Source organism: Coturnix japonica, chromosome 1, assembly GCF_001577835.2.
Source record: "Coturnix japonica isolate 7356 chromosome 1, Coturnix japonica 2.1, whole genome shotgun sequence".
Taxonomy (NCBI): Eukaryota; Metazoa; Chordata; class Aves; order Galliformes; family Phasianidae; genus Coturnix; species Coturnix japonica.
Genome location: NC_029516.1, coordinates 93,539,334 through 93,556,427, shown reverse-complemented (window position 1 = coordinate 93,556,427; position 17,094 = coordinate 93,539,334). Strand labels below are relative to the sequence as shown.

Here is a 17,094-nt window from a genome sequence, read left to right as displayed (position 1 = left end):
GGCGACCAACTGGGAGAAGATCGCTATTCTGTTAGTACTGCTTGGGAAAGTGGTGCCCACCCCAGTCTGGAGAACCAGAGGGACATCAAGGAGGCCAGAAGGGATCAATTGGAGGATAACACAGGGAAGGGGAAGCGAGGTCTAGGTGACGAGTTATCCTCTTCAGACACAGATTTGTTTGCTCCTTGACTCAAATGACAACATCCGTGGTTCTGTGCAGGACCAGCAACAAGAGTGGGTCAGCAATGCCCGCTCTGGTTGCTGCGCCAGCCAGGCCTTGGGCACCATGTGAAGATGTCATTGTGATGACACATGGGTGCCATGGTGACACCTGAACATCTCCCAGAGAAACCCCGACAGCTCCATGGGATTTTGCTTGCCAACTAGTAGGGCAAAGAGTGGCTCCTCGCAAAGATGACTGAAAAGTTGGTCAGGCTGAGACAGGAGATACTGCAAGTCAGCCATCTGTAGCAGGAGCCTCCTGTTTGGGATTTAGAGGAGCTGGCTGAGACATCGGGCTGCCCTTCTCCTAATGCTCCTCAGGATCAAGGAACAGCTTGGGCTGCTGCCAGAGCACTGACAGAAGAAGAAAAGGACTCACAGCATTTTACCAATGAGCAGGAAACAAAATGTTCACCTCATACCTCTTCTGAGGAGAGCACTGGCAACACCATTGTCTTCACAGCCCTCAGCTTTCCAGAGAAACTTCAGGCACTGATGGGAAGTGACCAGTTTGAGAGTACTTGGTGGGGTCAAAATGAGAACTGCACTGTAACCAATGAAGAACTGTTTCAGGTAGAAGCCCTGGGAAGGAAAGGGCCTTTCAGAGTTTGTGGGACAGAAAGCAGGAAAGGCTTCATTCTTCAGATTAATGCATGTGGATTTACCCCACTGCAACGTGACTGCCTAAGACCTCCCTCACTTTCCGCATTTAGGGTAGAGGAAGAGGAACTGCTGCTCTTATGAAGGTACATCAGTTGCTCCACACCAACTCACAGCATTCTGGTGGGATAATAGCGGGTCCGCTAAAGTAAGCCTTACTAATTGAGGGAATGGCGGTGTTCTGACCCTAACTTTTTCCTCTGCCATTGCAGATACTTTAGAGGTAGCACTACAGAGTAGTAAAAGTGTGAATTTGGAAAAGTTTGGATCTGTGGAGCAGGAAGATAAACGAGGATATGATTAGTCTATTTATTTCAATGCATTTACAACATATTTTAGTCAGCCTTAGCTCTAGGTTTGAACTGATCGACAGAAATTTTAATACTCATGTTTGCCATCAGAAATTAAAAGCCTTAGTTCCTGTACCTTGCTGTCTTTCAAGCGCAAGGTGATAACAACTGACTCTTTCCCTTCCCTATGCATTTGAATAATAAACTTCTTTAGTTGCTATGTCCTTTTATTTAGTTTTTTTTAATTTTTTTTTTATTTTTATTTTATTTAATGGCAAAATCTCAGGCTGAATTTGTATTTCTTCTCTCAAAAGGGAGTAGAAACAACAGTTCTTGCATCAAGGTAAAGTTTTTCTGTGGCAATCAAGCTCTAGATTCTTAGCTGTAAATGGGTAACAGACTGGTTGATGTTTTCATACTGCATATGCTGAGAATGCTCATCCTAATGATGTCTTCTGAGAGCAAATTAGGAGAGACTAATTAAATAACAGCATTTTAATGATTGAAGACTCAGAGAATGTCACCTTCTTAGTAGGATGACTGCTCACAAGGTGTACAGTGATGTATAGTGGCAATAATGCAAAAATGGTACAAGAGAGATGGTAATAAGTATCCAAAATGTTATTTAAAGGAAAGACTCACCCAATAGAGGCCTTCAGACTGCTAGAAAATGCTGAAGCAGTCTCCATCAAGGAGCAGCCTCAAAGAGATGCTGCTTCAGTGGTGGTCAGCCCTTAAATGAGGCCTAGAGGGGGTGGAGTCATACTCCACCCCTTCCAGGAGCACAGCTGAATTACCCTCACCTGTGTTCCCACAGCTGACCTGAAAATTGCGTCAGCTGATTAATCAGAGGTTCAGGTTGTGATTACCAGTTTCCCATACACAAGGTATTGTTCTACACCGTCAGTCAGTAATAACCCAACTTAATTTCTGAGCTAACGTTTACCAAGTTTGTGAGAAAGCATGTGCCTTGGAGAGGTCATTCCTTAACAATCAGACAGTGGTGTTCAGACGTTATGAAAAGATAAATATTTGGCCTTTCTTGTTTTAGAAAAGTTACAATGGATGTCACTTTGAGAGCTGTTTTAATTAGCAAAATCCCATTTCTTTAACACCTTAAATACCATTGCATTGAATCTTCTATTGTCTATCTTGGTGAAAATCAAGCAAGGATAATAACAACAGCGTATATTAACAAGCTCAGAAATATTTTTAGTACACATCAGTAGTGTTTGGGGCATCACAATTTAAATCCAGCTTGGCACTCCACCTTGAATGATGTAGTGCTGAAAAGTGATCAGACCCTACGGAACAGCCACAGGAAACTGCAGAATTTTCAGGAAGCATTTCAACATTTAACTACTATGTTTCCTATCTGGAAAAAAAGTAAAATAAAATAAAACAGAAAAAATTAAAATAAAGAGTACTCATGTAAGTCCTGCAATAATGAGGAAAGTCCAGATGATAGCATAGTACATGTAAAACATACAGTAAAAAAGTGAAAAAAATCTTGAGTTGATGAATCAATAGAGACTTGTCTGAAGGTCATGCAGGATAACCTCTTATATCTCATACAGAGAACTGAAAGTCATCCCGTGAGTTACTGCTTAGCAGTCTGATCACTTGATCTCTTCTTAGTCTGTGCCCTAAAATGGATATCTCTAAGTAGAAGCACTCAACTATTAAGACCCCTGACCTCATGCTTCTGACTATGAAAAGTCATCTGCATTGACTTAGAAGTATCTCCTCCAAGGCTAAGAAAAGATTACATATGTTACTTTATAAAATGCAATCTCATCTGTAGGATAGACAGGATCTCCTTCTTCCTAAGCTTCACTGTGATGCAGATACACTGGAAAGGAAGAGAGTTAAGTGGAGTTGCACCCAATATGCCAAATATGAGCAGTTCCTTTTGCAGTGCCCACAGTCCTTGATCACAAGAGATAGGGCAGAATTGGTTCCCTCTACTGGCTTTAAATTGCACCAGGGAAGGTTCAGGTTGGATATTAGGAACAATTTCTTCTCATCAAGAGCAGTGATGCAGTGGCACAGGCTGCCCAGGGAGGTGCTGCAGTCACTATCCCTGGAGGTGTTCAAGAGCCGTGTGGATGTGGCACTGAGGGATGTGGGCAGTGGGCATGGTGGGGGTGGGCTGATGGTTGGACTGGGTGATCTTAGAGGTCTTTGCCAACCTTCATGATTTTATGATTCTATGATAAGTCCTCTAACGACTTCTGGCAAAAGCTCACACAGTCTTCTGAAGTTGGTTCATGGAGCGCCTTATTTTTATTTTCTATTAGCACTCCTTATTACAATGTCATGATAAGTTAAAACTGATGACATTTTAAGAATTACAGGGTGGTAAAACTAAACGAAGAATGTTCTACTGAGGATGCTTAAACACCACATCTCAAGTGATTTCATTAAGCTGTAGATGGTCTACTTACGATGCAGAGGTGAAGCAACTCAGTCCCTGTTAGGCTACAAGCTTATTGACTGTGTGGCCTAAATTCAGCAATATTATTTCCCTTCTTTTTCAAGGTATGTGTTTTCCACAGCTTTCTCCTGGAGAAACTGTCTGCTCATGGCTTTCATGGGTGTACTATTCATTAGGTAAAGAACTAGCTGGCTGGCTGGGCCTGAAGAGTTGTCGTGAATGGAGTTAAATCCAGTTGGCAGTGGTCACAGGTAGTGTTCTCCAGGGCTCAGTATTAGGGCCAGTTTCGTTTAACATCTTTATCAGTGATACTGGTGAGAGGATGAAGTGAACCCCTCTATAAGTCTGGGTAGTACTGTTGATCTGCTTCCTATGCTCTGCAGAGGAATTTGGATGGGCTAGATTGATGGGCCATGTCCAATTGCATGGTTAAATGTCAAGTCTGACACCTGTGTCATAACAACTCCGTGCAATGGGGTTGACCAGCAGAAAAGGATGGGGGAATGCTCTTTAGCAGCCAGATGAACACGAGCCAGCAGCGTGCCCAGGTGGCCAAGAGGGCCAATGGCATTCGAGCTTGTATCAGAAATAGCGTGGCCAGCAGGACTAAGGCCATAGTGAGCAATGGCAAGATGACACTTCGAGTGCTGTGCTTAGTTTTCACAGAATCACAGAATGACCCGGGTTGGAAGGGACCTCAAGGATCATGTAGTTCCAACCCCCCTGCCTGGCAGGGCCACCAAACATACACATTTACTAGATCAGGTTGCCCAGGGCCCCGTCCAACCTGGTCTTGAACACCTCCAAGGACGGGGCATCCACAACCTCCCTGGGCAGCCTGTTCCAGGGCCTAACCACTCTCCTAGTGAAGAACTTCCCCCTAACATCCAACCTAAATCTTCCCTCTTTTAACTTAAAACCATTTCCCCGTGTCCTGCTATTGTCAGCCCTTTAATGGCTGTCAGTTTTGGGCCATTCCCTACAGAAAGGGTGTCAAGTTGTTCAACTGCATGCAGAGAAAACAAATGAAGATGGTGCAGAAAAACAGTTAAGAGGAACAGCTGAGGGAACTGAAGCTGTTCTGTCTGGAGAGGTGGAGGCTGAAGGGAAGCCTCATAGCTCTCTACAGCCGCCTGAAAGGAGCTTGCAGTAAGGAAGACAGTGTTGGTCTCTTTTCTTGAGTGCCAAGAGACAAGCGAGGAAATAGCCTCCAGTTGCACCAGGGGAAGTTCAGACTGGATATCAGGAAAAAGTTATCCACGGGAAGGGCTGTAAGGCAGAGTCCCCATGCGGTGGTTTAACAGTGGCTTTGTCAGTTAGGTAGACGGTCGCTCTCGATGATCTTAAAGATCTTTTATATTCTAAGGCCGCAGCCCAAGCGCCGTCCATCACCGCGCTGTGGAGAAGCCGTACGGCGCGCTCGATCTCCCTGTCAGCGGCTGGTTGTGTCTGCGAGTCCGCCTCGCTCCCCGCGCATGCGTGCTGCCAGTCCCAGCATCCTGAGGCGCGGCCGGAGCGGAGAGGAGCCATGGCGCTGCACGTCCCCAAGGCCCCGGGCTTTGCCCAGATGCTCAAGGAGGGAGCGAAGGTGAGAGCGGCCGGGTAGTGAGCGCCTCCCGGGCTCCCTCCTTTCCTCCCCTCTTCCCGCTGCGAGGAGGCTGCGGGGCGTTTGGGCATGATGGGCGGGGAAGGTTCTGGAAGGCCCGGCCGCTCCACGCGGTCTGGGCTCTCGGTTGCTCCCCTCGGCCTGTGGGTGCCAGTGCTGCTGAAGGATGGAATAGAAAGAAAGCAGCTTATTGTAGGTGGAAGAAAGGAGTGAAGTTTTGCTTGTTGCTGGTTAATACAATGGAAAATAAACAGCTCAGCCCTAATTTTGTTCTTTTTTGGAGGCTTCCTTGGAGAGAAGGAATGGTTTCTTTCAGAGGTGGGGGAGAACAGAGTGCCATAGATGCTGGTACTCTAAAAGCAAAGATCGATGATAGAAAGAGCTGTGTTCTACTGAATGAGAAGGATGTGTTCTGAGGTGCTTGTTCTGCATGTAGAGAATAAATAGTTATTAGGGAGGTGCATGCTTATGGTGGCCTTCCAGAACCTGAAGGGACCTATGGGAGAGCTTTTTCATAAGGGCATGTATTGACAGGATGAGGGGGAATGACTTTAAACTGGAAGACGGTAGATTAGACTAGATATTAGGAAGAAATTCTTTACTGTGAGGGTGCTGAGACACTGGAACAAGTTGCCCAGTGAAGTGGTGGATTCTCCCTGCCTGGAGGCATTCAGAGCCAGGCTGGATGGGGCTGTGAGAAACCTGGTCCAGAGGGAGGTGTCCCTACTATAGCAGGGGGTTGGAACTAGGTGATCCTAAAGGTCCCTTCCAATCCAAACCATTCTATGTTTCTCTCTTCTGGGAGGCATAGACTATGGCTTACCTGGTTTACAAGTAAAGCCCTTTCAGGAGATCCATTATTTCCATTTGAAGCCAGGCTGATCAGCTTCTCAAACACCAATATTTCCTGAATCATAAAATCATTTAGACTGAAAAAGATGTTCAAGATCATCGAGACCAGCCATGAACCTGACCTGAGACTCATGACTAAACCATGTTACTTGGTGCATGGGCATACACACTCCAACGTGTTAAATTAAGTCACTGAATTAAAAAAATACACAGACTGACTACTTTTAAATTTTTAAGCCACTCATTTCAATGTGAAACTGAGTTACATGACTCTGTGATGTGGAGTTATAGGTAAAAAAGCAAAACTCTGTTGCATGTCCCCAGTCCTACCTTCTTTCTCCAGGCTGCTCTTGGTTATTTTCTAGCTGCATTTGGTATGCCATTAATATTTTAGTAGTCTTTTGGCGTATGAAGGGGGGCTATAAGAAAAGAGGAGATGGGGAAATGGTTTTGAACTGAAAGAGAGACTTAGATTGGATGTAATGAAGAGATTTTTTACCATAAGGGTGGTGAAGCACTGGAAGACGTTGCCCAGAGAGCTGGTAGATGCTCCGTCCTTGGAGATGGTAAAAGGCTGGATGGGGTAAAAGGCACCTGATGGAGCTGTGCATGACCCTGCGTATTGCAGGGGAGTTGGATCAGGTGGCCTTTAAAGTTTCCTTCCAATTCAAATGATTCTATGATTATTATTAGTGCCTCTTTGAGAAGTGACTAGTTCTGAGCAGTTTTGTCTCATTTGTTTTTAGCATTACTCGGGACTAGAGGAAGCTGTCTACAGGAACATCCAGGCATGCAAAGAACTTGCTCAAACCACCCGTACAGCTTATGGACCCAATGGTAAGTAAATCATAGTATCATAGTATCACAGTCTCGTGCGGGTTGGAAGGGACCTTAGAGATCATCGAGTCCAACCCCTGGGATTTGAGCCCATGTGTAGCAGAGCAGCACTTCTACCACTTGTGCCACAGGGGGATTCAAAGCTGGGCCCTCCGGTGTTACAAAGCGGCATTCCTACCACTGTGCCACACTGAAGCTGCTGTAGTTATTTTGATCAGAATGGTGCGTCTGAAGGCTAATCTTGCCTTGACAAAGAGGCAATTAATTGTGTCTTGAGAAAACATATTGGACTTGCTGTAGGACTCCAGATAAAGTTGTTGTGTCTGGTTAGTTCTGAAGCTATGCAGTATGTACCTTCTTTTGCTGGGGTTTTTGTGCCTGTTTTGCTTCAGTTACTTTGTCCTCTTTGCTGTCTGATTGCTGTATGGAAGACCTGCAGAACTTAGAGGAAAGATGGTAACTCGGTAGATAGTCAAGATTAATGTAACCGTACTGTATTCTGATAGATACACTGTATTCTGATAGATACACAACGACAACAGTGTTCTCCGGTGCCAATTAAATTATGCACCAATGTTTCTGAAAACTCCTTGTTCAGAAATAATGAATTCTTGATAATGTAATGCATTCCCAAGTGTTATTCACAAAAGTACATGCATCTGAAGTTATAAATAGGGCTCGTGTTTTAATGTGTCAGGTGAACTAGAAAGCTATGGAAACAATATATCTGTACAGTGCAACAGTTGCCTAATAAATACTTTTTTTCCCACTAGGAATGAACAAAATGGTTATCAACCATCTTGAGAAGCTTTTTGTTACCAATGATGCTGCTACTATCTTGAGAGAGTTGGAGGTGAGTTCTCTTAGAGTGGGTCAGTTGGAAGAGACCTTCAGAGATGAGAGTCCAACTGCTTGACCACTTCGGGACTGAACAAAAATTAGATCATGTTGCTGGGGACACTATCTAAATGTGTCTTGGAACACCAAAAGCCAAGGGGCATCAGCCACCTGTGCAGGAAGCCTGTTACAGTGTGTGACCCACATAGTAAATTTCCTCCTGATGTTCAGTCTGAACCTCCTCAGTACAGCTTTGCGTCATGGTCGTAACCCAGCGTTCTTGTTAGCGTGGGCCACTATGGATCTGAACACTGATAGGAATTTTATGTCACCCTCCCAGATTATATATGCCATTTTGTGTTTACATTTGTCATTGGATTTGAGTAAAGTAATGGGCTATCCCCAGCATGAGGAGTTATACCCAGCATGAGTTACTCTTCTGTAAAGCAGCATCAAGCAGTTGCAGAAGATGGTAATAAATGACTACTATTTTTCCTCCCAGACCATTGTAGATTTAGAAAAGAGTATGTGTAGACAATAAGGTGTTTGGAAAACTCTGAATGAAATAGCTGTTGTGTTAATCTCATGGTGTTGATGGTTGCAATGTCGTTCTGTTTGCTTGGAATATGATAAGTGGATTTATGAAGTTGGAGATCTACCAGCACCCACTTCTAAGTGAAGTGGGCAAAGTAAAAGAAAAGACTTTGGGGAGGCTGACATATGACTTTTTGCTATCAAATGTGTGATAGAAATGATACCTTACTGAGTTCTACTCTTAATTTTGTTCTAGAATAATTAGCAATAAATAGTCAATTTTGTCAACTGTAGAATAGTTCCTTCAAACCTGTATAGTTACTGGTGTCAGTGACAATGACATGTACCTTCTTTTAAAGGTCCAGCATCCTGCTGCAAAAATGCTTGTGATGGCTTCGCACATGCAAGAACAAGAAGTTGGAGATGGAACAAACTTTGTCCTTGTTTTTGCTGGAGTCCTTCTGGAGTTAGCGGAAGACCTTCTGAGGATGGGATTATCAGTCTCAGAGGCAAGTTACATTGTTAATACAGTTCATATATCCTGAGTTCAGATTGCAGCTCGTCAGTGTTTTTGAGTCACAGAATCACAGAGTGACCCGGGTTGGAAGGGACCTCAAGGATCATGTAGTTCCAACCCCCCTGCCTGGCAGGGCCACCAAACATACACCTTTACTAGATCAGGTTGCCCAGGGCCCCGTCCAACCTGGCCTTGAACACCTCCAAGGACGGGGCATCCACAACCTCCCTGGGCAGCCTGTTCCAGGGCCTAACGACTCTCCTAGTGAAGAACTTCCCCCTAACATCCAACCTAAATCTTCCCTCTTTTAACTTAAAACCATTTCCCCGTGTCGTGTTATTGTCAAGTCATAGTGTGTGAACATAGAACAATGTACTTACCTGAATTAATTTTTAGTTAGAAGCCTTTTGTGATTGCTGTTTGTGATTGCTTGTTTCCCTGGTAAGCATTTTCATCTGTATATTTTAGTGAACTTTTAAAAGGAAACATAGGCAGTGTGAATGCATAATAAGGTAAAGTAGTAAATATTTGCTGTTGTTGCACAGGTGATTGAAGGATATGAAAAAGCATGCAAGAAAGCTCTAGAAATTCTTCCGGATTTGGTGTGCTGTTCTGCAAAGAACCTTAGAGATGTTGATGAAGTGGCATCTCTGTTGCATACTTCAGTGATGAGCAAACAGTATGGCAACGAAGGCTTTTTGTCAAAGCTTATTGCTCAGGCCTGTGGTAAGTTCATAAGAGAAACTGAATGTGTTTGCTTGTGATTCTTCATGGCTTGTTTAGTTTGTTAGGTTAATTTAATGAAATACAGTAGCCTCTGAGATTAGTATAAGGTTTCTCATGTTGAACTCTTTATTGGCACTGTGGCTTGGAAAAGCCCTGTGATTTGCTTACTACTTCTGCCTTTTTATCCGTCTTTTGTAGCCTTTTTTGACATTAAACGGGATACATTACACTTCAGAAAATCTGTTTCTACTCTCAGCCACAGAACAATGATAGCAAGACTGCAGTTGTATTGAGCTGTTGGTTTCTCCTTTTAGACTTCAAAGTAAAACATGTAGTTTAAGTGCTTTCTAAAAATACCCTGGGTCAGGCTTCATTCAAACATAAGTTTCTAAATGGATATTTGGACCTCATTCAGGCTGCTCAGTTGAAGTAACGTTGCTTTCTGATTACTGCTACATTTTAAAAAGAATTTAAAGCAGGAAATGTAATTTCCTTAAATTAATTAGGCAGTTCAAACCATGGAATTCTAGTACTTGAAGAAAATCTCTATGTTTGTTTTATTTATGGTGTCATAATCTTAATCATTAAGCAACACTAATATATTCTTTTCTTCTTTTAACCAGTTTCTATTCTTCCTGATTCTGGTCATTTCAACGTTGATAATATCAGAGTGTGCAAGATTGTGGTAAGTTGAGTATAGTTTTACTGTAAGCATTTTACAGTTTAAGGAAAGGACGTAATTTTTAGACCTTCTGAAAGTGCCGCTTCTGTTCTAATCTCTCTTGTGCTGTAGTACGTATGATAAGCTTTGGAAATTGGTCTACACATTCCTTGTTTATGGCCCGGTAGCTGATTTCAGAAATAGAAGTTGTTGAAATTTGCATTAAGTTAGATTTTAATCATCTACAGGCACTGCTGCTTTGTAGTAGAAACATAGAATTGTTAAGGTTGGAAAAAGACAGCTAAGATCACCCAGTTCAACCATCAGCCCACCTCCACCATGCCCACTGCCCACGTCCCTCAGTGCCACATCCACACGGCTCTTGAACACCTCCAGGGACAGTGACTGCACCACCTCCCTGGGCAGCCTGTGCCACTGCAGCACCGCTCTTACTGACAAGAGATTGTTCTTAATGTTCTTAATGTGATTCTGTGATGAATATCCAGTCTGAACCTTCACTGAATTCACATGGGTAGGCTGAGGTGCACACTGGCAGAGACGTAGTAGTATAATCTTAATGTTTTTGCTAAGTGGGTCTTTAGGCCATGATAGAATTGAAGCAAAGATTTTCCCTTTTCTATTTTTCTCCTTAAGTCTTACCTTCTGTTTGTGTGTCAGTGGGGATTGGTAAGTTCAAGTAGATGGAGAGACTGCTTTTGGAAGGTGTAGTGCAGCTTTCTGACAGTAAGTGAAATGATGAGTGATGTGACTTCTGTTCCATCTCTTCTACCAGGGTGCCGGTGTCTCTGCTTCATCAGTTCTACATGGCATGGTTTTTAAAAAGGAAACTGAAGGAGATGTTACTTCTGTCAAAGATGCAAAAATAGCTGTGTATTCCTGCCCTTTTGATGGTATGATAACTGAAACTAAGGTATGTAGAAGCTCAAAATAAATTATGTATCTGTATATACTTATTTGTGGCTCTTAGCCTCTTATTTTTAGACTTATCTATAAATATTTTTGACACTTGGTGATTAAGATATATTTGTTAAGACTGAGTTCATTAGTCTAAAAAAGTTTGTAGAAAACTTCTGAACCTAATTTTGCTTTGTAGGGTTTTTGATGGTGTGGGTGGGTCTTGTGGGCTTTTTTTGTTTTGTTTTTACCCATTTTGCCTGGAAAGCTTCATTGTGACACAACATGCAGAACTGAGGTTTATGGATAGATTGGGAGCCAGTAATTTGTCTAAAACTTTGAGAGGTTTTTAGTTGACACTGAATTGATGTGTGTATGTGTTTTACTAGGGCACTGTGCTTATAAAGAATGCTGAAGAGCTGATGAATTTCAGCAAGGGAGAAGAAAACCTAATGGATTTGCAAGTCAAAGCTATTGCTGATAGTGGTGCAAATGTAGTTGTAACAGGTGGCAAGGTGGCAGACATGGCACTTCATTATGCCAACAAATACAATCTTATGATAGTCAGGTAAGTGCTAGTAGATATAAGACATTTGCTTCACCAGATTTATGGAAAGCACTTGGCATATTGTCTCTTGCCTCTCAAATAACCTACAATACAAAGTACTGCAGGCAGTTTTTCTAGTAGGTAAAAACCTGAGATGCAGACAGGTGGTTTCCTAGCTTATGTTTCTTGACCTCTGCGTAGTAACTAACTGGGTACTAATTAGTGTATATGGTACAGTTACTCTGTCCTATGAGATTTTACAAATCAATTGATTTTTTTCTTTAGAGACATGTCCACAAATGTGTGTTACTACCATGAGGGCTCTTCCTGGTCAGTTGTCATGTGAAACCTCATCAGTGATGAGATGCATCTTTGTGCATCACTCTTACATGGATGAATGGAAGAATAATTCATACATACATACACATTTACTACATCAGGTTGCCCAGGGCCCCATCCAACCTGGTCTTGAACACCTCCAAGGACGGGGCGTCCACAACCTCCCTGGGCAGCCTGTTCCAGGGCCTCACCACTCTCCTAGTGAAGAACGTTCCCCTAACAGCCAACCTAAATCTTCCCTCTTTCAACTTAAAACCATTTCCCCTAGTCCAGCTATTGTCAGCCCTTTCGAAGAGTTTATTCCCCTCATGGGTGTAGGTTCCCTTCAGGTATTGCATGACAGGGGATTATTACAGAGGTGGTGTACAAATCAGTTTAAGTATTATACAGTAGCAGATTAGTAATTGCCAAGTATTTGGATTACTTGTTTTCAAACTATTAAAAAGTCATTTGTTCTGGGAAGTTGTAAATAACAAGACCACTTTTGTTTTTGAAAGGCTGAACTCAAAATGGGATCTGAGAAGACTGTGCAAAACTGTTGGTGCGACAGCCCTACCCAGACTGGTATGGAATGTTCATATAAGAAGCAGGTAGCATAGCACTGTTGAGTACGTTCATTTCCTGACTGTTGTTTTTCTTTCCAGACCCCTCCTACTCTAGAAGAAATGGGTCACTGCAATAGTGTGTATTTATCAGAGGTTGGAGATACGCAAGTTGTTGTGTTTAAGCATGGTATGTATGTTCTATAGGAATTCTAATTCTGCTGCTCCATAAGGATGGTACTCATATGTGTTCAGAACTGAAAACTTAGTTCAGCAATAAGCATATCTCTCTTAACAGAAAAGGAGGATGGTGCTATTTCTACTATACTCATTCGTGGATCTACAGACAATCTCATGGATGATATTGAGAGAGCAGTGGATGATGGTGTAAATACTTTCAAAGTGCTCACAAGGGTAAGTACCCAGAATGTCTCAGTTATTAAAACTGAGCTATGGATCTGTTTGCTTTGGGCTTAATTTGTCATAAAGGCATTAATTGCCCCTTCCATTGTCAATTCAGGAGCATTTTTGATAGGTTGAAAACGATGTATAGAGAAGACTGCTGCCAGTGTACTCACAAATTTGATGTATTTAAAAGCACTTAGTTGGTACTGAATTCACTTTTTCAGTCCTTGTGGAGTAAATTATTTTCTTTTTGGAGGAAAAAGGAAATGTTTGAAAATGTATTTGGAAGATGGCATGCAAAAAGAGTAAAAGTTTGGACACTTAATGTCCTGCATTCATGAATATGGATACTGACCATGGAAACACCCATAAACAGTACGTTTATGGCTGGCTGTAGATACAACTTAGGTTGATAACTTGTCTGTTTAGAAGATGGAGGGATAGTGAATGAATGCCAAAGGGTTTATTAAATTCTTGAGGTTTTTTTTTCTTCAAACAAAACTGTTGTGATACCTCTTGACATATTGAACTTAGTTTGAGAAAACTAGTTCTATGCATATTGTTTCCCAAATACTTAACAGTTAATGGAAAAGGTGGGAGAAGGAGACGGGAATTCAACCCTCAGCTTATGAGTAATTGAAATGATTTCTATGAGGAGAACAAAAAAACCTGCATTAATATCTTTCTTGAAGGATATTTGGATGGAATGATTAAAATCTGGTAAATGTCTCCTAAAAACTAAAATCCTAGAAGCTAAGAGATGAATGTGACGCTTTCTGCTTTGGTATGGTCTGTTCACAGGACAAACGTCTTGTTCCTGGAGGTGGTGCAACAGAGATCGAATTAGCCAAGCAAATCACATCTTATGGAGAGGTATGCCTGTTGTTAGTTTAATTTTCTTTTTCTTATATATATATATATATATATATATATATATACACATGCTATTAAAAAAAAATACTTATTTACATGTACCTACATGTAAATCGGTAGAAAAATGTGTAGAAAGTACCTCCCTATATTACTGTTGTTTAAAATGCCTGCATGGCGTTCACTTTAGACTTGTCCTGGGCTTGACCAATATGCCATCAAGAAGTTTGCTGAAGCATTTGAAGCCATTCCTCGAGCATTGGCAGAAAATTCTGGAGTAAAGGCAAATGAAGTCATCTCCAAACTTTATGCTGTGCATCAGGAAGGCAACAAAAACGTTGGATTTGATATCGAGGTAAGTAGTTTCTCACATTACTTACTGCTCAGCAATACTAGGTTATATTTAAAAGTACTTCCACTGGTAGTACTACATATTTATAGATGAATTTAAATCTTTGAAGCTCAGTATTGCACATTCTAGAAGAGAATTTAGAATTCTAAAACTAACGGGGTTTTTTATTTATCAGGCTATTAAACTGGATGTAACACAGTAGCCTCCTGTAGGAGGTAAAATGAGATACTATCATAGATCTTTAGTGATTATTTGTCCTCCTGTAATGGGTTTTCTGAAGAGAGAAGGGAAGAAAATGGTAACCTTGAAAACTTAATAACTTATCAGGTAGCAGCCTGTAAAAACTTAAGAAGTTCTTCCTTCTATTTGAAAGGCTGAAGCTGCTGCTGTGAAGGATATGTTAGAAGCTGGCATCTTAGACACATACCTGGGAAAATCCTGGGGTATCAAGCTGGCAACAAATGCTGCAGTTACTGTCCTACGGGTCGATCAGGTAAGCTTAAAAATACTTTGTGTGCTAAACTGAAACCTCTGCTATAACTCAGTGTTCAGAACACTAAAAGTATGAGAGTGTTCTGGAATTACAAGGCGTACAGTTCACAGAATCACAGAATTGTAGGGGTTGGAAGGGACCTCTAGAGATCATCGAGTCCAACCCCCCTGCCAAAGCAGGCTCCCTACACCACGTCACACAGGTAGGCGTCCAGGCGGGTCTTGAATATCTCCAGAGAAGGAGACTCCACCACCTCCCTGGGCAGCCTGTTCCAGTGCTCCATCACCCTGATCTGATGTTGGAAAACTTGGTTTATTTAAACTTACTCTCAAAAATGAGGAATTTGTTTCTTCAGGAGCTCATGGTTTGGGATATGAGTGGAGGTTTTTCAGCTACCAAACAAGTGCTGTTTCATGTTACTTTAACATTTGGCAACTGATACTCACACCTAGAAAGAAACCTTCTATAGGAACAAGGATTATCACAAGAAACTTTTTCCCATGTACTATTTTTACATTAAAATCTCATCTTAGGAAAATGTTAGTGATCTTAATGGTAATAAAAAAATGCTTATTTCTGTATGGAATTCTAGCAAAAACATATTTGCATGTGAAATTTCTGTAGATTATTATGGCAAAAACAGCAGGCGGTCCAAAAGTCCCTAAACAACAAGGACATTGGGATAAGGATGACTGGAGAGATGAGCCTGAAAAGTAGTATGAGTAAGCTCTGTCAGAGAAGTCTCAGTGTGTGAGAGCATGCGAGAACATACTGACAATCACGTGGCGGATCTGCTTTGTTCTTGAGGGCATGTCACACTGCTGTCTTATGTGTGCTGATTTCTTATTTGTGCCATAGTGAAAGGAGTCTATTGTTCAAACTAAACTTTCATTGAAGAGACTATGAGTATAGTTCTAGGTTTACCTGCCACTGGAACAAGTGCAGAAAATAAGCCTCTAACAAAGCAATGCTAGTGGAACTTGTGCTTTAAAGGGTGTATCTTGGCTGGAGTTCAGAACAATAGCTCTAATGATTTTGCTCTGTGTTGTGTGCAACCAGTAAAGCAGTCACTGCTTAATTTAAACACTCATGTTCTATTAGACTAACTTATTTTGCATGCAAAACTAAGGTAAATGCATTTTGTATGTGAGGGCTCAGCTTCTGCCTATATTCAAGAAAAAATACGAGTTTCAATAGGATGAATAGTGATTGTGAGTTTAAGCTCAGAGCAGGGAAACTGCATAGCCTAGGAACTGTTTTCAGTCAGCATCACAAGGCTATAAATTAGAGGGGGGAGAAAAGTCAGTCTAACTTTTTTTTTCTTTCTACTTTCCCATTGCCTTCAAGATCATAATGGCGAAACCAGCTGGTGGTCCTAAACCTCCATCAGGAAAGAAAGACTGGGATGAAGACCAAAATGATTGAACGCTTTAACTGTACTTCTTAGTTACACGATTATGTGAGTTTTGTAATATTCCAGTTGGAACCTGTCACGACGTTTTGGTCTCTTGCCTTTAAGTTATGAACTGTATCCAGTAAAGTGCAGAACTTTGACCGAACACTTCAATAAACTTACTACTACTAAACTGTTAACTGGGATTTTATTTGGAATTACTGTGATACAGTTCTTCCCTGCTGGGCAGGCCCCTGTGTCAGGCAGGGGGCAGCCATAGCCTTCCCTTGTCCAGGAGCTGAGCCATCCCCCTGCCCCTGCAGCTGAGCCCAGTACACAGGAGCTAAGTGAGGCTGGCTGTAAGTCTGCTATAAGGAGCACAACTGAAAGCACAGTCCGTAACCTTTGCACCTCATTACAGTCCTTACCCCTCTGCCTGTGTAAAAGTTAACTGAGTTTTGAAATAATTAAATACAGCAGTCATGAGGTAGTCTGTAGCTATGCTTCATGTCATTACATGTGTCTCTTTCATCCTCACGCATTCAGAGGCTCTGTGTGCTCCAAGTGTCAGCCAGACAGTGGTGAAACACATCTCATTCTAATGGCTTGACAAATGAAGAGGTTAGCTGAGAAGTTATCAAGCATGTAGATGCACAGCGCTAGAAATTTTTCACATGCATGTAAAATTTGAAGTCCTGTGTTAAGTTTCCTTGGGGAAAGTCAATAATATTTATGTGCCTTAAAGTCCCTTGAAATTCAAGCCACTTCAATAATTTATTTTTTTTTTATTACTCTTGTCTATACTCCTTCACAGCCAGAAGGGAGTGGACAGCTAAATCAAGTCTGGAACTACTGCATGCCTAAATAAGGTTGCCATACAGCAGCTAGACCAGAGCTTGCCTTACAGTTGGTAGCTGGCATGGCTGAAAAACTCAGCAAGTTTTTGGAAGGACTGGCATACTGATTTCATCAGCTGCACAAGTGCTACTGCTGATGACTTCAAGGGTAACAAGAACACATGAGAGCACTCATTTTCTTAGTAAGGGTGTTGTGAAAAAT

The 17,094-nt window shown here is 41.9% G+C and overlaps 1 protein-coding gene across 3 annotated transcripts; it reads left to right on the top strand.

The window, feature by feature from the left end:
• The first annotated feature begins 824 nt into the window (after positions 1-824).
• Positions 825-16,235, top strand: CCT8 (chaperonin containing TCP1 subunit 8). 3 transcript variants are annotated; one of them, XM_032448594.1, is made up of 16 exons: positions 825-968; positions 6,814-6,904; positions 7,678-7,757; positions 8,635-8,784; positions 9,338-9,518; positions 10,142-10,203; positions 10,973-11,110; positions 11,484-11,662; positions 12,478-12,544; positions 12,625-12,712; positions 12,821-12,936; positions 13,729-13,800; positions 13,988-14,152; positions 14,523-14,642; positions 15,267-15,364; positions 15,990-16,235. In XM_032448594.1, the coding sequence occupies exons 1-15, from the start codon at positions 963-965 to the stop codon at positions 15,357-15,359; spliced, it is 1,608 nt and encodes a 535-aa protein (XP_032304485.1). In that variant the 5' UTR covers positions 825-962; the 3' UTR covers positions 15,360-15,364; positions 15,990-16,235. The 3 variants fall into 3 exon arrangements, with proteins under 3 accessions (XP_032304485.1, XP_015736432.1, XP_015736442.1); XM_015880946.1 differs by lacking the exon at positions 825-968 and adding an exon at positions 5,064-5,197; XM_015880956.1 differs by lacking the exons at positions 825-968; positions 15,267-15,364 and adding an exon at positions 5,064-5,197.
• Positions 16,236-17,094: the final 859 nt, after the last annotated feature.